General features: G+C 41.8%; 1 protein-coding gene across 2 annotated transcripts; it reads right to left on the bottom strand.

The window, feature by feature from the left end:
- Positions 1–824: 824 nt before the first annotated feature.
- On the bottom strand, positions 825–19001 carry LOC115140581 (phytanoyl-CoA hydroxylase-interacting protein-like). Of its 2 annotated transcripts, none has more exons than XM_029678921.2 (5): positions 18784–19001; positions 7701–7880; positions 6229–6403; positions 1983–2100; positions 825–1883 (listed from the first exon to the last, which is right to left on the bottom strand). In XM_029678921.2, the coding sequence occupies exons 2-5, from the start codon at positions 7866–7868 to the stop codon at positions 1340–1342; spliced, it is 1005 nt and encodes a 334-aa protein (XP_029534781.1). In that variant the 5' UTR covers positions 7869–7880; positions 18784–19001; the 3' UTR covers positions 825–1339. The 2 variants fall into 2 exon arrangements, with proteins under 2 accessions (XP_029534781.1, XP_029534782.1); XM_029678922.2 differs by having other exon boundaries at positions 7701–7877.
- Between the last annotated feature and the right edge of the window lie 3244 nt (positions 19002–22245).

The raw sequence follows: 22245 nt of genomic DNA, 5'->3' as shown, positions 1-22245 counted from the left end.
AGCCCTAGATCGAGGGAGATTATCAGTGGTCTTGTATGTCTTCCATTTCCTAATAATTGCTCCCACAGTTGATTTCTTCAAACCAAGCTGCTTACCTATTGCAGATTCAGTCTTCCCAGCCTGGTGCAGGTCTACAATTTTGTTTCTGGTGTCCTTTGACAGCTCTTTGGTCTTGGCCATAGTGGAGTTTGGAGTGTGACTGTTTGAGGTTGTGGACAGGTGTCTTTCATACTGATAACAAGTTCAAACAGGTGCCATTAACACAGGTAACGAGTGGAGGACAGAGGAGCCTCTTAAAGAAGAAGTTACAGGTCTGTGAGAGCCAGAAATCTTGCTTGTTTGTAGGTGACCAAATACTTATTTTCCACCATAATTTGCAAATAAATAAATTAAAAATCCTACAATGTGACTTTCTGGATTTTTTCTCTCATTTTGTCTGTCATAGTTGAAGTGTACCTATGATGAAAATTACAGGCCTCTCTCATCTTTTTAAGTTGGAGAACTTGCACAATTGGTGGCTGACTAAATACTTTTTTGCCCCACTATATGTTTCAACAAAATACTTTAAGACTTTTACTCAAGTAGTATTTTACTGGGGGACTTTCACTTGAGTCATTTTCTATTGAAGTATCTTTACTTTTACTCAACTATGAGTATTGAGTACTTTTTGCACCACTGTACATGATTCACAGCTGTTGTTTCACTCTGAAAATGGTTTAGTAATGTCTGATCACAGGAATCATAACACAGCTGTTGTGGGCATTGGTTTGGGGGCATTTTCTTTTTGACCAAATGACATCCTACAGTCAATTCAAATCTTTATTATTCACTTATCATAAGCATTGACTCAATAACAATGTTTGAACATTTTCAAATAGTAATTCAGTTGACAGTGTGTTTTAACGTACAAGAAATATTGGAATCATCTAAGACCAACAGGTACTGTAAGGAAAAGATGGAAATATCATACGAATATATATCATACGAAATGTTATTTGACAAATACAGTGTTACACAATGTGTACATCACAGTTTCCTCTAGCAATGGAGGATCTCAAACATATGGTCCTCTGTATCAAACTGTAAGCCCAGAATCTATCGTGCCTTTCTTTGGGTCCACATGATGATTGATGATTTTTGAGATTTTGAATACTAGTAGCGACGGAGCGGGATGGGGCAGCCAGCATGCACATACCCCAAGAGATGGGCTGTCCCAGTTGTGTTACTTTACCTTACACTATGAGATAGATGAAATCGCTCTGCACATTTCTCTACATCTGCAGCTATGCCTACACAAATCCTCAGTGTTCTCTAAAGCCTGTCAGTCCAACCCGTTCTCTCAGCGGCCCACACTGATGTTGCACACCTTGCAGCTGGGGTCCTTCTTGGCGTTGGCCGTCGTCTGGCTCATCTGGTGATGGCCACTGATCTTCACCACACTGCCCTGCTCCAGATGTATCGGCTCTGTGTACAGCACCTCCAGGATGACATCACTGGCGTGGCAGAACAGGGGGTCTTCTCCCTGCCTCTGGGGGGGGATGTATGTCAGGAAGGGGTTGGCAGTCAAGTCCAGCAGGGGGAGACTGGTATGGCAGAAGTTATCCCCCTCTGAGCCAGCAGGGGCCAGTACCAACACCACATAGTGATAGGCTGTGTACATACAGTAGAAGTCAGCAAAGTAAAGATTAGTGTTGCGATTCAGCAGGTTCCCGGCCGGGATCTGGAAACGCAGGGGGCCGTAAGGGGAGTCGTTTGGAGGAAGACCTGTGTCAAACTCAGTGTTGCAGCTGAGGAAGACTCCCTGCAGTTTGCTGTTGATAGGAGAGCCATGGCTTCCACTATTGTCTTTCATGGCTGGGCGCATCAGCCCCCCACACTCAGTTCTAACAGAAAAGGAGAAACATTTGTAAGTTTTGTTATTGAACTTCACAGCACATCCATATATACCTGTGTGTATTTACAGAGAATTGTGTGGAACTGACCTGACATATTGAAAATAATCAGGGTGCTGGTTGCGATAAAATACAGAGAACCTTAGCAATCTTCCAGCAGAACCCTTCGCTTTGCCAAGGAGCTGTTTGAGGTGGTCCATGGCATAATCTGTGTCAAACAACAACTGTCAGTTATGAAGTTCCTGCTTCAAATCCTTTTTTTGGGCAAATTCAATTGAATCTCTAAAGCTGGTTATACTGTATGTATGTAAATACTGTATATACAGTTGAAGTCGGAAGTTTACATACACGTTAGCCAAATACATATAAACTCCGTTTTTACAATTCCTGACATTTAATCCTAGTAATAATGCCCTGTCTTAGGTCAGTTTGGATCACCACTTCATTTTAAGAATGTGAAATGTCAGAATAACAGTAGAGAGAGACATTTATTTCAGATTTGGTTTCTTTCATCACATTCCCAGTGGGTCAGAAGTTTACATACACTCAATTAGTATTTGGTAGCATTGCCTTTAAATTGTTTAACTTGGGTCAAACGTTTCAGGTAGCCTTCCACAAGCTTCCCACAATAAGTTGGGTGAATTTTGGCATGACAGAGCTGGTGTAACTGAGTCAGTTTTGTAGGCCTCCTTGCTCACACACGCTTTTTCAGTTCTGCCCACAAATTTTCTATAGGATTGAGGTTAGGGCTTTGTGATGGCCACTCCAATACGTTGACTTTGTTGTCCTTAAGTCATTTTCCCACAACTTTGGAAGTATGCTTGGGGTCATTGTCCATTTGGAAGACCCATTTGCGACCAAGCTTTAGCTTCCTGACTGATGTTTTGAGATGTTGCTTCAATACATAATTTTGGGAGCAATTTCCACACTTGAATGTACCACGTTCGTCTGTACAAACAATAGTATGCAAGTATAAACACCATGGGACCACACAGCCGTCATACCGTTCAGGAAGGACGTCTCTGTCTCCTAGAGATGAACATACTTTGGTGCGAAAAGTGCAAATCAATCCCAGAACAACAGCAAAGGACCTTGTGAAGATGCTGGAGGAAACAGATACAAAGGTATCTATATCCACAGTAAAACGAGTCTTATATCGACATAACCTGAAAGGCCGCTCAGCAAGGAAGAAGCCACTGCTCCAAAACCGCCATAAAAAAGCCAGACTATGGTTTGCAACTGCACATGGGGACAAAGATCGTACTTTTTAGAGAAATGTCCTCTGGTCTGATGAAACAAAAATAGAACTATTTGCCATAATGACCATCATTATGTTTGGAAAGAAAAGGGGGAGGCTTGCAAGCCGAAGAACACCATCCCAACCGTGAACTACGGGTTTGGCAGCATCATGTTGTGGGGGTGCTTTGCTGCAGGAGGGACTGGTGCACTTCACAAAATAGATGTTATCATGAGGAATGAAAATAATGTGGATATATTGAAGCAACATCTCAAGACATCAGTCAGGAAGTTAAAGCTTGGTCGCAAATGGGTCTTCCAAATGGACAATGACCCCAAGCATACTTCCAAAGTTGTGGCAAAATGGCTTAAGGAATACAAAGTCAACATATTGGAGTGGCCATCACAAAGCACTGACCTCCATCCCATAGCAAATTTGGGGGGCAGAACTGAAAAAGCGTGTGTGAGCAAGGAGGCCAACAAACCTGACTCAGTTACACCAGCTTTGTCAGGAGGAATGGGACAAAATTCACCCAACTTATTGTGGGAAGCTTGTGGAAGGCTACCCAAAACGTTTGACCCAAGTTTAACAATTGAAAGGCAATGCTACCAAATACTAATTGAGTGGATGTAAGAATGAAATAAATTAAAGCTGAAATAAATAATTCTCTCAACTATTATTCTGACATTTCACATTCTTAAAATAAAGTGATGATCCTAGCTGACCTAAAACAGGGAATTTTTACTGGGATTAAATGTCAGGAATTGTGAAAAACTAAGTTTATATGTATTTGGCTAAGGTGTATGTAAACTTCCGGCTTCAATTGTGTATATACACAGTACCAGTCAAAAGTTTGGACACACCTACTCATTCAAGGGTTTTTCTAAATTGTAGAATAATAGTGAAGACATCAAAACTATGAAATAACACATATGGAATCATGTAGTAACCAAAAAAGTGTTAAACAAACAAAATATATTTTATATTTGAGATTCTTCAAAGTAGCCACCCTTTGCCTTGATGAAAGCTTTGTACACTCTTGGCATTCTCTCAACCAGCTTCAACTGGTATATATATACACAGACGCCTCACAAGTCCTCAACTGGCAGCTTCATTAAATAGTACCCACAAAACACCAGTCTCAACGTCAACAGTGAAGAGGCGACTCCAGGATACTGGCCATTTTGCCCATCTTAATCTTTTCTTATTATTGGCCAGTCTGAGATATTTTTTTCTCTTTGCAACTCTGCCTAGAAGGCCAGCATCCCAGAGTCGCCTCTTCACTGTTGACGTTGAGACTGGTGTTTTGCGGTTACTATTTAACGAAGCTGCCAGTTGAGGACTTGTGAGGCATCTGTTTCTCAAACTAGACAATATAATGTACTTGTCCTCTTGCTCAGTTGTGCACCGGGGCCTTCCACTCCTCTTTCTATTCTGGTTAGAGCCAGTGTGCGCTGTTCTGTGAAGGGAGTAGTACACAGAGTCGTACCAGATCTTCAGATTCTTGGTAATTTCTCACATGGAATAGCCTTCATTTCACAGAATAAGAATAGACTGACCAGTTTCAGAAGAAAGTTATTTGTTTCTGGCCATTTTGAGCCAGTAATCGAACCAACAAATGCTGATGCTCTGAATACTCAACTAGTCTAAAGAAGGTCAGTTTTATTGCTTCTTTAATTAGAACAGCAGTTTCAGCTGTGCTAATATAATTGCAAAAGGGTTTTCCAATTAGCCTTTTAAACTTGGATTAGCTAACACAACGTGCCATTGGAACACAGGAGTGATGGTTGCTGATAATGGGCCTCTGTATGCCTATGTAGATATTCCATTAAATATCAGATGTTTCTAGCTACAATAGCCATTTACAACATTTACAATGTCTACATTGTATTTCTGATCATTTTGATGTTATTTTAATGGACAAAAAATGAGCTTTTCTTTCAAAAACAAGGACATTTCTAAGTGACTCCAAACTTTTGAATGGTAGTGTATATGGACCCCAGTCTGGGTCTCAACTTATTATTGAGAGTAAGAATAGTAGAATACACCATGTGCATTTTCTAAATTTGGTTGTGGATCAGCAGTTTTTCTCTTGTTATGTCAGTCACTGACAGTCACTTAATTAGCCATGTCAGCTAACAATGTTTTGACTTGTAGTAATAAACTTGTAGTAATCATGGCCAAATATTGACTAGTCACGCAGGGCATGTGTCCAGGGGCCCTGACCTCCATGGGGCCCCCATTGATTTTGTTAGTCATTCTCACTCGGATCATATTTGTATTTGTTTAACCCTTATTTTACCAGGTAAGTTGACTGAGAACGCATTCTCATTTACAGAAACAACTTGGGGAATAGTTACAGGGCAGAGGAGGGGAGATTAATGAGACAATTGGATGCTGTGGATGATTAGTTGACCATGATGGTATGATTGACACGTTGGGAATTTAGCCAGGACACCGGGGTTAACACCCCTAGTCTACAATAAGTGCCATTGGATCTTTATTGACCACAGAGAGTCAGAACACCCGCTTAACGTCTTATTGAAAAGACGGCACCCTACACAGAGCAATGTCCCCAATCATTGAGCTAGAGTGCCTCCTACTGGCCCTCGAACATCAATTCCAGCAGTATCTGGTCTCCCAACCAGGACCAACCCTGCTTAGCTTCAGAAGCAAACCAGCAGTGGGACGTATGGTGGTGTGCTGCTGGATAAACATGGCAAAAGTCATTACTTTAAAATGGCAAAAGTTCTCTCTCCGTCCCATGGCAAAATGTGTGGAATTGCAGAAAACTTTCTGTAAATCTGCAACATTTTCTCTACGCCCCTTGGCAAAATGTGTAGAATTGCAGGAAATGTACTTATAAAACTGAGTTTTTTCTCTTCACCGTCAAGAGGGGTGCCACTAAAATGTTTTGCCGCGAGGTGAGGTGCCCCCCAACTAAATCTTGCTTAAAGGCTAGAGCCGGGCCTTTGTGCTACTATAAAAACAATAATAGATTTATTTTATATAGTGCTTTTCATACCAAGTACAATCTCAAAGCCACTTTAAAAACAAAGAAACGTAACTTAAACAAATGTAGGGATCTGGCAGACATACCCCCTGTGCAGAACTCGACCACCTGGCTCCAGTCAGACACCAGGTACTCTCCATCTGCCTGTCTTACTGCTGTCTGCACAGCAACACAGTACTCTGTCCGCGGGCTCAGGAACCAATGGCCTCTCACTGCCATGGGTAAGGGCACCGCCTTGGCCACCAATTTGGTGGGCACATCCTAATGGGTGAAACAGGGATACATGTTAATTCAAGTGACTCATTAGTTGAATTACAAGAGTACAGCAATTCATTGATACAAATGCCATTTTCGGTAGTTTCTAAATGCTTATTATGTAATCATACTCGTGAATTTGACATTTCTGCCACATATTGTGGTACAAACTGGTCTAGCTAAGCTGCTGTATATCTAACCAAATTAGTGGCTTTGTTTTGGCCAGGGGCTCTAAGACGCAACAAGCTCAGAACTAATTGCAACAAGCTCAGAGGGGCCACATATCCATGGCAACCACCCTGGTGCAAATTTGTTTGTGTCACTTTGATTCCTGAGTGATAGAAACACGCTTCCAATCAAGTACTCGGCACAGCTCTGGACAACGGAAATCAGGAGTTTTTGTAAAGGCTGAGTATATTCAGCACAGAACAAATCCAGGACACTAACTGATCAGAAATGAAGAAAAATTAATACCTTGCATTGCTGACTCAAATGTGTGAAATACGGAAAGGACTTATGAGATAGAAATTACAATAAATAGAGAACCTTACCAAAGTAGGTAATCAAGTATCTAACGTGTGGATAGAGTAGGTGTAGAGATAAGTAAAGCTCAGAAGCACCCATTTAGGGTTGACTGAGCATGACATCTTTTATTTCAATCATTCAAATTCTCCCTCTGTCACAAGATAAGAGATTACCTCAAATAATAGCCATAGGTCCTTCCAACAGTAAGGCAATTGAATCTGCTGCAAATGCATAATTTCTGTCTGTTAGGAAGGATCCCATTGTAAATCATTTTCTATTTCAAACATTCTTGTATTTTATATAATGATTGCAATTAGCTAAGCCTATATATTTTTTACCCCCAACATGTTGTTAAGAAAATAAAAGGAAATTATGGGTAGTGTAGAGTAGCTCAGTTCAGCGATCGGTCTGGAATAAAATCACAGTTCATAGCGAAGAGAACAGAGCTGCAGTTTTTAGGCTTCGTCAGTTTTTAGCCATTGAAGAGGAAAGAAATGTGACAATGAGCTGCTTGCCCGAAGCTGTTTTGCAGCACACAATAGACACTGCACAGACACTGTCTCATGCAAGGCCATCTGGTTATATCAAAATATATCACATCCCATGTTGTAGTGAAATGTCTTTTATTGGAGAACAGGATGGAATGACGTAAAAAACATGGCTCTAGACAGTGGGAGTCAGAGTCATGATGGTAATGGTCATTAAGTTAAGGGGGAAGGATGGGGGGCCGGGGAAGGTTTTATGAGGGAGAAAAGCAGTGACAGTCAGTCAGACAGACCCTGTGCTTGAAGCGGTTGGGATCCCCGCCCTCCTTGCGGCTGAGGTCAATGAAGAAGTGTGTGGCCTTGGCAGTATCCTCAGGGGTCATGTCCCAGCCGATGCGGAAGGAGTCGCAGGTCACCTCACAGATCTGGATATTATGGGGGGTGGAAAGGGCTGTCTCCATGGTTGTTAGCTGCTGAACAAGAAGAAAAAGGAGATCAGATGGGATCAGATTGTAACATTGTGATAAAGAATTATAGGTACAGGACTGAGAACATTTTATAGAATAAAAAAACCTCCAGTGAAATAGCTACGTTGCAATATTTTCCCATGTCCAATCTCAATTCCTTCCTTTCAAGCTATTTTTGATCATTCTATATCCATTGTGACTTTTAATACTAATCAATGAATCACGATTGGATGCATTGACTGTTAGATTAGTTTCACTTTCTCAACTTCCTCATCATGCATAGAGGGCTGGGACAAATACTGTGCTAAAACACCAAGATGGAAAGATTAGACAACAATGACACTGCCAGCTACAGAACATGCCTCAGACCAAATTCAATTAACCTTTAGTTAGGGGACCTGTCTGTGGCCACATCTCCTCTCCTCTGCCGTATTTGCTGCCCTTCTCTCTCTCTCCTCCCACCCTCTTTCGCCCTCCACTGGCTTTTCCTTCATCACAATATACAACCCTATATTACGCCCACAGCCAATTGACTGGTCTCTGCAGGTTCTCCTTATTTCATAATCCACCAACAGCAGTCGCCTGGCAACCAGGCAGCATCGGCCACCATGTTCAACCCTCTAGTTTTACATTACCTCATTTACCTCATCTGCAAGTCTAAGGAAATGGTCCTACAGTCAGAGCTTAAAGGTCCAATGCTTAAAGGTCCAATATCAAATAATTTCTGGGTAACAATTAAGTACCCTCCTGTGATTGTTTTCAATCAAAATGGTAAAAAAAAAAAAAAACATCTTAGTAAAGAGCAATTTCTCAAGCAAGGATTTTGCAAGGACTGTCTGGGAGTGGTGTGGGGAGGGGAAAACTGAAAACTAGCTGTTATTGGCAGAGAGGTTTGAAACTCTCTTTCTTATTGATCTATTTAACTCATTTACCTCCTGGTGATGTCACCAGGCAGCCCAAAACTCCATCCCGTCAAAACAGGCTGACATTTCAGGTGGTCTTTTCCAACAGCTCTTACACTAATAGGACATTATCATAATTTTCACAATTTCACAATTTTATTCCAACCTCATAGTGTGGAAATATATACTGTGCATTCAGAAATTATTCAGACCCCTTGACTTTCACATTTTATTAGGTTACAGCTTTATTCTAAAATGGATCAAATAGATTTTTCCTCTAATCAATCTACATACAATACCCCATAATGACAAAGCAAAAACAGTTACTTTTATTTAATTGTTTTGCTAATTTATTCAAAATAAAAACGGAAATATCACATTTACATAAGTATTCAGACCCTTTACTCAATACTTTGTTGAAGCACCTTTGGCAGCAATTATAGCCTTGACTGTTCTTGGGTATGACGCTACAAGCTTGACACCTGTATTTAGGGAGTTTCTCCCATTCTTCCCTACAGATCCTCTCGAGCTCTGTCAGGTTGGATGGGAGCGTTGCTGCACAGCTATTTTCAAGTCTCTCCAGAGATGTTCGATCAGGTTCAAGTCCGGGCTCTGGCTGGGCCACTGAAGGACATTCAGAGACTTGTCCCGAAGCCACTCCTGTATTAACTTGGCTGTGTGCTTAGGGTCGTTGTCCTGTTGGAAGGTGAACCTTCACCACACTGAGGTCCTGAGCACTCTGGAACAGATTTTCATCAAGGATCTCTCCGTACTTTGCTCCACTCATCCTGACTAGTCTCCCAGTCCCTGCCGCTGAAAAACATCCCTACAGCATGATGCCACCACCACCATGCTCCAGCGTAGGGATGGTGCCAGGTTTCTTCCTGACGTGACGGTTGGCATTCAGGCCAAAGAGTTCCATCTTGGTTTCATCAGACCAGAGAATCTTGTTTATCATGGTCTGAGAGTTCTTTAGGTGCCTTTTGTCAATCTCCAAGTGAGCTGTCATGTGCCTTTTACTGAGGAATGGCTTCCATCTGGCCACTCTACTATAAAGGCCTGATTGGTGGAGGGCTGCAGAGATGGTTGTCCTTCTGGAAGTGACCATCGGGTTCTTGTTCTCCTCCCTGACCAAGGCCCTTCTCCCCCGATTGCTCAGTTTGGCCGGGTGGCCAGCTCTGGGGAAGAGTCTTGGTGTTCCAAACTTCTTCCACTTAAGAATGATGGATGCCACTGTATTCTTGGGGACCTTCAGTGCTGCAGAAATGTGTTGTTACCCTTCCCCCTATCTCTGCCCCGACACAATCCTCTCTCGGAGCTCTACGGACAATTTCTTAGACCTCATGGCTTGGTTTTTGCTCGGACATGCCCTGTCAACTGTGGGACCTTATATAGACAGGTGTGTGCCTTTCCAAATCCTGTCCAATCAATTGAATTTACCACAGGTGGGCTCCAAGTTGTAGAAACATCTCAAGGATGATCAATGGAAACAGGATGCACCTGAGCTTAATTTCGAGTCTTATACCAAAGGCTCTGAATACTTACGTAAATAAGGTATTTTTGTTATTTATTTTCATAAATTTGCAAACATTTCTATAAACCTGTTTTCGCTTTGTGATTATGGGGTATTGTGTGTAGGTTCATGATGACATTTCTTTTTTTTTATAAATCCATTTTAGAATAAGGCTGTAATGTAACAAAATGTGGATAAAGGCAAGGGGTGTGAATACTTTCCGAATGCACGGCATAAAACAAGAAAATCACGTTTTTGAATGCATTGGGCCTTTAACAGAACTTCTGAGTAAAATTGAATAAAACTTTTATTTTCTAAGTTGGATGTCATCTCTGATTGAATGTATTTCCTATGGTGCTCAGAGCTCTATGAAAGCTGAGCAAGCAGAACGAGTGCAACTCAGGGGATATGGCATGTGACGTGTTGGAAGAAATAGAAAAACCGTGAATTGACAGGATAAGGTTATCTATGTATGGTCTTATTTATTTGCCCATAACAGCCAGGGGATTCAGGCTGGTGAACATAGCCTTGAAGACTGGAGTGTGTGTAATCTGTCGGTTAGCCTATTGTTTTTGATTAGCTGTCACATTCCCTCTCCTGAATTGATGATGCCATTGGTGTGCCTTCCAGGGTAAAAACAATTATCTCCCTCTCCGGTCCTGGCTGCTGTGAGTATGAAAGACAGGCAGGGAAGGCATCAACTTGTGAACTCCATTCTTTTCAGTTGCATGTTTTCACCCTCAGTAATTCCTGAGAGGAATTATCATTATATAATTATATAAATGTTAATGTCTCCTCACCAGGATCCTTGACCTGGGGAAAGGTTATTGGGTTTCATGTATGTTCCCGAGTAAAAAAAAAAATGTAAATGATTTTTTTTAACCAGGCAAGTCAGTTAAGAACAAGTTCTTATTTTCAATGACAGCCTAGGAGCAGTGGGTTAACTGCCTGTTCAGGGGCAGAATGACAGATTTATACCTTGTCAGCTCGGTGGTTTGAACTCGCAACCTTCCGGTTACTAGTCCAACGCTCTAACCACGAGGCTACCCTGCCGCCCTGAGTTGTCTTTGAACTAGCCTTGTAATGTAATTAAGTTTTATGCAGACCTAGCAGTTGGATTAAATATTAATCATCGAAATGAGAAGTTGTTCGGTTCATCTTTATATCCATGCCTTACACTTAGAATATAATGTATCTTTTTGTATCTCTGTCATCCTTCTTTACCTTCTTTGTCCTATTTTTCTCCCGTCTCATAATGCCAATAGCTTGGTACAACACGACATATGGCCCATTTCCCTGATTATAAGAACAGACACATGTAACATGTGCTGTAACAGTTTGATGCTCAGCAGTATGCGGCTAGCAATAAACAGTAGTAGTACAGACAGCATCTCTGTTATATTGTGTGATATTTGTTTATTAGTGAGAGTGGATGTTACAGTGAGTGGATGGTGGTGAGACTGTGGTGAGGTTCACTGTGTCACACATGGGTGTACATACTGCTTGGTCCTGTAGTGCATCAATTTACCTAGGGCTGAGGCGGTCATTAAATATTGTCAGCCGGTTATTGTCATGCAAAAGCCTGCTGGTTTCACGGTAATTTACTGTTAATTAACATAAACACCTATAGCGTCTCCAGGCCTCCACGCATACAAGCCGCATACAAGCCTCTGTCGTGCGCCTTTGAAAAATCTACATTAGAAAATAGTCTATTAAATCAATTGAATATACACCATCACAATAAATCTATTTCAGAAGAACAGAATATGAGTTGGACTACTGAATGTTATCCTGCCATGCCATAGGCCGTAGGCTTGTTCATTTAGCATACAATATGTCATTATAAGTCCTGTACCATTATTATATTGTATATTATATGATTTTATAGGAAGAAGAATCTAGTTGAACTTAGCTGAATAAAATAGAAAGGATATTTTTCCCATTCTGGAGCGAGTGCTCATATGAAGCCGCTATGGTGAGAATAAACCTGATCATTTGAAACAGGACCAAAAAACTAGATTTAGAGTTTAGTTGTGAATGATACAATAGAACGCTTTAGAAATCAAAAAATAAATGGCCTGCATGAAGCTACTAGGCTATTGATGATTTGAGAAAGTCGCAAAAAAAGCTTGTCATCTGTTCCTTGCCTCAGGGTGCACATACTATTCTCTGATCAAGTGATGATATTTTCACCCATCAGACTATTGTCAATTTAATCTTGTCTTTACTAATACAGTACAAGTCAAAAGTTTGGACACACTTACTCATTCAAGGGTTTTTCTTTAATTTTACAATTTTCTACATTGTCGAATAATATCGAAGACATCAAAACTATGAAATAACACATATGGAAACATGTAGTAACCAAAAAAGTGCATTTTATATTTGAGATTCTTCAAAGTAGCCACATTTTGCCTTGATGGCAGCTTTGCACACTCTTGGCATTCTCTCAACCAGCTTCACCTGGAATGCTTTTCCAACAGTCTTGAAGGAGTTCCCACATATGCTGAGCACGTGTTGGCTGCTTTTCCTTCACTCTGCGGTCCAACTCATCCCAAACCATTTCAATTGGGTTGAGGTCGGGTGATTATGGAGGCCAGGTCATCTGATGCAGCACTCCATCACTCTTCTTCTAGGTCAAATAGCCCTTACACAGACTGGAGGTCTGTTGGGTCATTGTCCTGTTGAAAAACAAATGATAGTCCCCCTAAGCACAAATCAGAATGGATGGCGTATCACTGCAGAATGCTGTGGTAGCCATGCTGGTTAAGTGTGCCTTGAATTCTAAATAAATCACTGACAGTGTCACCAGCCACTCATCACACCTCATCAGCCATGCTTCACAGTGGGAACCACACATGCGGAGATCATCCGTTCACCTACTCTGCGTCTCACAAAGACACTGCGGTTAGAACCAAAAATCTCAAATTTGGACTCATCAGACCAAAGGACAGATTTCCACAGGTCTAATGTCCATTTCTCATGTTTCTTGGCCCAAGCAAGTCCCTTCTTATTATTGGTGTCCTTTAGTAGTGGTTTCTTTGCAGCAATCCGACCATGAAGGCCTGATTCACGCAGTCTCCTCTGAACAGTTGATGTTGAGATGTGTCTGTTACTTGAATTCTGTGAATAATTTATTTGGGCTGCAATCTGAGGTGCAGTTAACTCTAATGAACTAATCCTCTGCAGCAGAGGTAACTCTTGGTCTTCCTTTCTTGTGGCAGTCCTCATGAGAGCCAATTTCATCATAGCGATTTATGGTCTTTGCGACTGCACTTGAAGACATTTTCAAAATTCTTAAAATGTTCCATATTGACTGAACTTCATGTCTTAAAGTAATGATGAACTGTCCTTTCTCTTTGCTTATTTGAGCTGTTCTTGCCATAATATGAACTTGGTCTTCTACCAAATAAGGCTGTATACCACCCCTACCTTCTCACAACAAAACTGATTGGCTCAAATGCATTAAGAAGGAATGGAATTCCACAAATGAACTTTTAATTGAAATGCATTCCAGGTGACGACCTCATGAAGCTGGTTGAGAGAATGCCAAGAGTGTGCAAAGCTATCATCAAGGCAAAGGGTGGCTACTTTGAAGAATCTCAAATTTAAAATACATTTAGATTTGTTTAACACTTTTTTGGTTACTACATGATTCCATATGTGTTATTTCATCGTTTTGATGTCTTCACTATTATTCTACAATGTAGAAAATAGTAAAAATTAAGAAAAAACCTGGAATGAGTTGGTGTGTCCAAACTTTTGACTGGTACTGTTTGTAAAATTGGTTGAGATTCAGAATGGCCCATTATGAAATGGGCAGGAACAGGGGCAAGAGAAAAAATACATATCATCCTTATGCACTCGATTAGCGAATAGAGGCCATCTTCCCACCGGTTCATTTCACTCATGTCAGGTAAGCTACTCCAGTTATTTTGTTGTGTGATAGGTGATATTTCTCCTAAACTCTGTATGCCATGGACATCTCCAACCCTGTTCCTGCAGGTACCCCGTGCTTAATTTAGGAATCCAAGTGAAATCTCTCCGGGAACATCAATAGTAACATGACACATATTTCATTGAACTGTTGACAGCCCCTCACACTGCGTGCTGGAAAACGGAATGAAGGAGCGAGGAGAAGATGGAAACGCACAGTGGTGAGATATTCTGTAGCTAAAGGTAATGTGTCAGCCTAGTATAAAAAATGCCTTGTTACTATGCCCTATTTTTCAAAATCAAATACAACTGCAATATAGGCTCTCTCTGAATTAGTTTAATTTAGGCTAGACCAATTATGTACCAAAGATATCTTAATCAGTATTTTTTTGTTTTTTTTCTATCTGTTTTTTAGGGTCGGGCTCATTTATATAGAGTTGGAGTTTACATACACATTAGCCAAATACATTTAAACTCAGTTTTTCACAATTCCTGACATTTAATCCAAGTAACAATTCCCTGCCTTAGGTCAGTTATGATCACCACTTCATTTTAAGAATATGAAATGTCAGAATAATAGTAGAGAGTATGATTTATTTCAGCTTTTATTTCTTTCATCACATTCCCAGTGGGTCAGAAGTTTACATACACTCAATTAATATTTGGTAGCATTGCCTTTAAATTGTTTAACTTGGGTCAAATATTTCAGATAGCCTTCCACAAGCTTTCCACAATAAGTTGGGTGAATTCTGGCCCATTCCTCCTGATAGAGCTTGTGTAAATGAGTCAGGTTTGTTGGCCTCCTTGCTCGCAAACACTTTTTCAGTTCTGCCCACAAATGCTCTAAAGGATTGAGGTCAGGGCTTGTGATGGCCAGTCCAATAGCTTGACTTTGTTCTTAAGCCATTTTGCCACAACTTTGGAAGTATGCTTGGGGTCATTGTCCATTTGGAAGACCCATTTGCGACCAAGCTTTAACTTCCTGACTGATGTCTTGAGATGTTGCTTCAATATATCCACATCATTTTCATGCCTCATGATGCCATCTATTTTGTGAAGTGCACCAGTCACTCCTGCAGCAAAGCACCCCCACAACATGATGCTGCCACACCCGTGCTTCACAGTTGGGATGATGTTCTTCGGCTTGCAAGCCTCCCCCTTTTCTCTCCAAACATAACAATGGTCTTTATGGCCAAACAGTTCTATTTTTGTTTCATCAGACCAGAGGACATTTCTCCAAAAAGTACGATCTTTGTCCCATGTGCAGTTGCAAACCATAGCCCGGCTTTTTTATGGCAGTTTTGGAGCAGTGGCATCTTCCTTGCTGAGCGGCCTTTCAGGTTATGTCAATATAGGACTCATTATACTGTGGATATAGATACTTTTGTACCTGTTTCCTCCATCTTCACAAGGTCCTTTACTGTTGTTCTGTGATTAATTTGCACTTTTCGCACCAAAGTACGTTCATCTCTAGGAGACAGACCGCGTCTCCTTCCTGAGCGGTATGACGGCTGTGTGGTCCCATGGTGTTTATACTTGAGTACTATTGTTTGTACAGATGAACGTGGTACCTTCAGGCATTTGGAAATTGCTCCCAAGGATGAACCAGACTTGTGAAGGTCTACAAATTTTTCCTGGGGTCTTGGCTGAGTTCTTTTGATTTTCCCATGATGTCAAGCAAAGAGGCACTGAGTTTGAAGGTAGGTCTTGAAATATATCCACCTCCAATTGACTCAAATTACGTCAATTAGCCTATCAGAAGCGTCTAAAGCCATGACATCATTTTCTGGAATTTTCTAAGCTGTGTAAAGGCACAGTCAACTTAGTGTCTATAAACTTCTGACCCACTGGAATTGTGATACAGTGAATTATAAGTGTAATAATCTGTCTGTAAACAATTGTTGGAAAAATGACTTGTCATGCACTAAATAGACTGTAGTTTGTTCGTAAGAAATTTGTGGAGTGGTTGTAAAACAAGTTTTAATGACTCCAACCAAAGTGCATGTAAACCTCCGGCTTCAACTGTTTGGACAATGTATTTGCATAAGCTCTAATATGCATATAGTTGTTTTGAATTAATCATCAGGTTAGAAAGCACTGTCCATTTAGTTGTGTTAGGCTTTGAAACAACATCCACAAGTTCCATGTTTTCCACTCAGTTTCAACCTTTTTTAAATTTGATCAATCACGGTGAGGTATGTTTTAAAAGCACCTACTATTTTGATGATGTGTTTAATGTGATTTTAGATTGTATTTGCATTGATGTCAGAGTGGTTAGAGGGACAATAGAGCCCTTAGTACCAGACCATTAGCACCCTGACTATCATTAGTGAGTTGGGTACTACTTACACATGTCCAGAGTGCATAAGAGATTACCATGACTAAATGGTCACATAGAACACTATGACTCATGACTGCCGGTGTGGCGGTAATATGGTCACCGCAACAGCCCTATGTGTACCAGAGGGAGCTGGTGGGAGGAGCTATAAGAGGACAGACTCAATGTTATGGCTGGAATGGAATAAATAGAACTGAGTCAAATGTGATTTCCATATGTTTGATACCGTTCCTTTTATTCCATTCCCTTATTTACAATGTGCCTGTTCTCCTACCAGCCCCCTCTACTATGCACTGTATGTGGCCTGCAGAGCCATTGTGTTCTGGTCCACCTCATGATGGCGGCAGCTCATTAAAGCCACAGAGCTGTGAAATGTGTGAGCTAGCTTGTTCACACCAGGGATGAGGGAGCTGGCTGTGGCACCACACACATTCCCTCCCTGGGTCTCCTGTGTTACCCAGCTGCTGCCTGCCTGTCTGCTCCTCTCCCTCTTTTCACACACACAGAATTTAGGGCAAGAGGAGATTCTCATAGAGAAAACCATCAAAGCCTCCTAATTTCCAGTTGTGCTTGCTCCACTTTCTGACTGAATATGTCTGAACACAGTTCAAACGCAAGTCCCCCACATCATTTAAATAGTCCTCCCTAAGCTCTTAATTATATATCAGTATGCTAAATAGAGAGATATTTCATTCCACTGTCTTTCCCCTATCTAATTGCCCATAATCAGCTAATTAGATCTGCAAGAAAACAGACTATTGAACTACATAGATCAATTCCACTCTTGGGTAAAGCAATTGAATATAATAATAATAATAACATTATTCTTGCCTCTGGTCTTTGATAGTAACACATTTGACAGTTTGACTCATAGATTTGTTTGTTATGCAAATATGTGATGTGTTCACAGTGGGAACTGTGAAGGGCATATTACTCATTCTCATTCTCCAGTGATCTAGAACCCTGATGCATACATTATCACTACACCAAAAATGAATAGTGTATGCACAGTAAGCAGCTCCATGCCTCAAAGGCTGCATTCATACAGGCAGACCAATTCTGATATTTTTTTCACTAATTGGTCTTTTGACCAATCAGATCAGCTCTGAAAAAGATCTGCTGTGAAAAGATCTGACGGGATTGGGGAAAAGATCAGTTAGTGGAAAAAATATCAGAATTGGTCTGCCTGTGTAAACACAGCCTTTGACATTTTTCTACTAGAATAGTGGGTATCAGGTGCATATAAGATACAAGTCATGGGATGTGTCCTATAAGGTGGAGGGTCATACATATGTGACAGTCAGTTGACTGAGGTTGAGGAAATGAAGCAACAGAGAGGCAAGTTTAGCGTGCCTTCTGCTCCACATCAGGTCATGGTAGAGGGACTGTGTGATCTCAAATTAACTGTATCCTCTGTCTACACCATATGGTGAGCTCTACACTGAATCACTGTGTGGTAATCACTGTGTGGTAATCACTGTGTGGTAATCATTGTGTGGTAATCACGGTGTGGTAATCATCGTGTGGTAATCATTATGTGGTAATCACTGTGTGGTAATTACTGTGTGGTAATCATTGTGTGGTAAACACTGTGTGGTAATCATTGTGTGGTAATTACTGTGTGGTAATCATTGTGTGATAATTGTGGTAATCATTATGCTATCAACAAAAAGGATCCTATTTGCACAGTGGTTCTTGTAATCTCTCAAAGCTCGTTTGTGATTGTGACTGTTTAATACATATTTCAGCCAGGTTATTAATGACTGTCAGTCATAGACAGATCTCTACACATGGGCTGATGATAATCACACCTGCATTGGGGCAAATTCTAAATGCCTGTACCACAGCTGAGACTCAAAACAGTTTATTACAAGATCATTGGCTTGACATAATGCACTAACTGCAAAAACACTGACTGACTGATAGCATAATATAAGAATTCTTTCTACCTCAATAATAAGAAATGTAAACAGGTATTCTAACACTAAGCACACTCACATTATCAGTGGTTCAATGTATCTACAGTACATAGTGTAGAACAGTAAATGGAGAATGCCCTGGTAATAAGCATGGAAGAAAGAGCATGCAATTTCCAGCATATAAATGAACAAACTGTCATCCTATTTACTGTGGCTCTACAATAGGTGTTGTTTACCTTCTGAACACTTGATGCATTAAGAGACTGACTTGAAGAGAAATCAGATGGAAATATAGCCTTACCTCCGTGCGGTAGGTGAGTGTCTATGCAAACAAAATGCAATAGGTCCTTAACCAGAGAAGATGACTGCAGAAATCTATTCTATTTTACCCCTTTATTTTCTTCTGCAGTCGTTGATAGATTCCCCCAAGAAAACCGACTAGGAAGTCAAATGAACACTCCTTTTCTCTCACTCTTATTCTCACTTGATCTTCCTCTACTCTCCCTCTCTCATTCTCTCGTTCCCTCTCATTCTCTCTCTCTCTCTATCACACACACTCCCTCCCTCTCTCTCCTCCTCTAGCTGGGCTCTGATAAGGATATTTACTGGACTGCTGTACAGCTGCATCGCCTAATGCGAAACAACTGCTGATGCTGAGAACACAAACAAGAGATTTGCAACTGAGGTGCATGAGCAATTGGGATAAGCCATTCACCGACATCAGCACCAACTTGCTGACAAATGGCAACACAATTACACATCACCGACGAGCATGCCTCTAATGGGACAGGGACAGCAGCTGTACATAGCTGACAGTAGCTGACAGAGAAATCATCCTACATCTGACTGCGCAGACTCATACTGTATATCCGATGATGCCAGGAGGGGATGGAGGGGGTTCTGAGGATGCATGTAGTCCAGTGCTTAAGCTCACAGAGTTACACCATATGGGCATCCTCCACAGTACCTCCACCCTTGGTAATCCATAGGACAGGAAGAGACTGGTACTGGATGCTTGCAAAGAAAAATATTATTGAAGATAGAGATGTGCTTGCATATTCAATTTTTTTTTGTTGGTCCGGCTGTAAGTGGAAAGAGCAACCTAACCCTTTGAAGAAATCAAATGAAAAGGCTGATATTGCCACAGGCCTATATTATGTGGCCGTTTGAGGCTGAAATAACACATATGATCATTGAATCATAAAGACAGCGTAGGACTAAATGGAATCTGGACAAATATGTGTAGACAGCCTTAGGTGAGGTGAATAAGTGCATATTGGACATTCATAAAAGCTGTTCATTCTCTCTAGGGCATTGTTGACTAAATACTGTTTGCTGCAGCATTGTCTTCATTTAAAGATACACTCTGTGATTTCCCAGGACTGGACTGTGTGAGTTATCACCCAGCACCCAGGCTCTTTTATAAGGCTTGCCAGCCACAACTTACTGATTCCATCAAAATGCAATCATTCATCATTAGACATTCCAGCCATGCAAGGGCAAGATGGAGGGGGCTGGAGCAGCAGGGGGAGGGAGCAGGGTCACAACACAACTTATGCCTCATTTACATGCTAGTCGGAACTAGGAAACTGACATTCGACTTGCTAACTGCTTGAACATAACACAGCACGTATACTACAACCAGTTAGCAAGTTGGAGTTTCCTAGATTCCAAAAGGACATGGACACAGCATTAAGGCGTTTAAACGCTTCCCAGACAAAACTGTAAGAGTTTGTGCATATATTGTAACGACATGTAACGTTTGTTGGTTTGGACTTTAGTAAAGTTTTTTCCGGCTGATCGGACACACATTTCTTCTGAGGCTAGCAGAAGGGAGCCAAAGACTGTCATTGGTCAACCTTAGAGATTCTTCAATTAAGTCTTTGTTGACTCATTTTCATGCACATTTTGCACATCAAAATGAATACAGTTTCTTGAGTTATTTTAGCTTAATTCTGACTCCTTTCAGGATGTGTATACTGGCTACGGCTTCTCAAAATGGACAAACAGTAGGCCTACTTTTGCACTTCTTTCTAGTTTTACTAAGCAAAGGTTTTAAGGGAGTATGCAAGCACACTTGTTCGGTTCACCAAGCCCAGCCGAACTGAAGCATGTTGAGGCATAGGCCTACTGTCACGATCATTATATAAATAATCGGACCAAGGCCCAGTGTGAGTAGTGTTCCACATATTTATTACAGTGAATCTTCACCACAAAGACTTCACGAACATGCAGTACGTAGCGCACATAGATACAAAAAAAAAGAAAAAAACAATATCAGGTGGGAAAAATGACAACCTAAGTATGATCCCCAACTAGAGGCAAAGATATTCCGCTGCCTCCAATTGGGAACCATACTCACACACCAACATAGGACTAAAATGACTAGAAACCCCCCACTAGTCACGCTCTGACCTATTACACCATAGAGAACCCCAAGGGCTCTCTATGGTCAGGGCGTGACATCTACTGCAAATGTTGCAGGCTTGTTAGACTATTATTATGTATTCATGTGTCACGTTCTGACCCTAGTTATTGTGTTAATTGTTTGTTTTAGTTGGTCAGGACGTGAGTTGGGTGGGCATTCTATGTTTTGTGTGTCTAGGTTGTTTTTCTGTGTTCGGCCTAGTATGGTTCTCAATCAGAGGCAGGTGTCGTTAGTTGTCTCTGATTGAGAATAATACTTAGGTAGCCTGGGTTTCACTGTTGTTTTGTGGGTGATTGTTTCCGTGTCTGTGTTTTACACCACACGGTACTGTTTTCGGTTTTGGTTATTCACGTTACGTTTATTGTTTTTGTATGGAGTGTTCAGTTTATGTGTTTAAATAAACAACTATGGACACTTACCACGCCGTATATTGGTCCTCCAATCCTTCTCGCCTCTCCTGTTCAGACGAAGAGGAGGAAAACCATTACAGAATCACCCACCAAACAATGACCAAGCGGCGTGGTAATGAGCAGCAACAACGGCCGAAGACACAAGACTCCTGGACGTGGGAGGAGGGGGAGTTTGTGCATATACTCCAGGGGAGTGTCGCCGTCCCAAGGTGCAGCAGGAGAAGCAGCAGCGGCAGGAGCAACAGCAGCAGCAGCAAAAGCAGCAGCAGGAGAAGCAACAGAAGCAGCAGAGGAAGCGGCAGCAGCAGCAAAAGCAGCAGCAGGAGAAGCAACGGAAGCAGCAGAGGAAGCGGCAGCAGCAGCAAAAGCAGCAGCAGGAGAAGCAACGGAAGCAGCAGAGGAAGCGGCAGCAGCATCAAAAGCAGCAGCAGAAGCAGCAGCAGCAGCAGCAAAAGCAGCAACAGGTGGAGGCATTGAGGAGAGCAGAGGCAGCCGGAGAGAGGAGCCATCGATACGAGGGAACGCGACTGGCAAGGAAGCCCGAGAGGCAGCTCCAAAAATGTATTGGGGGGAGGCACTTGGAGCTGTCGGCGAAGCTGAGGGCTGAGTCTGAAAGGGTCGCGGAGTTATTGGACAGATTGGAGGAGAGTGAACGGATGGGAGATGAGGAGACACTCGAGGAGTTGTTCATAGAATTGGAGGAGAGTGAAGAGAGAGAGCTGTTGATTTGGCGTAGTATGCAAGGCATTCGCCCTGAGGTGCGTGTCCCCAGCCCGGTACCACCAGTGCCGGCACCCCGCACCAGGCTGACTCTCCGTCCCATCAATACAGGTGCTCCCGCCTGTCCGGCGCTACCAGAGTTTCCGCCCCTCAGTCCAGAGGCGCCAGAGCCCCTCAGTCCAGAGGTGCCAGAGCCCCTCAGTCC

This window comes from Oncorhynchus nerka, linkage group LG13, assembly GCF_034236695.1.
Source record: "Oncorhynchus nerka isolate Pitt River linkage group LG13, Oner_Uvic_2.0, whole genome shotgun sequence".
NCBI lineage: Eukaryota > Metazoa > Chordata > Actinopteri > Salmoniformes > Salmonidae > Oncorhynchus > Oncorhynchus nerka.
Note: the sequence above shows the minus strand (reverse complement) of the source record. Positions and strands in the feature narration are given on the sequence as shown.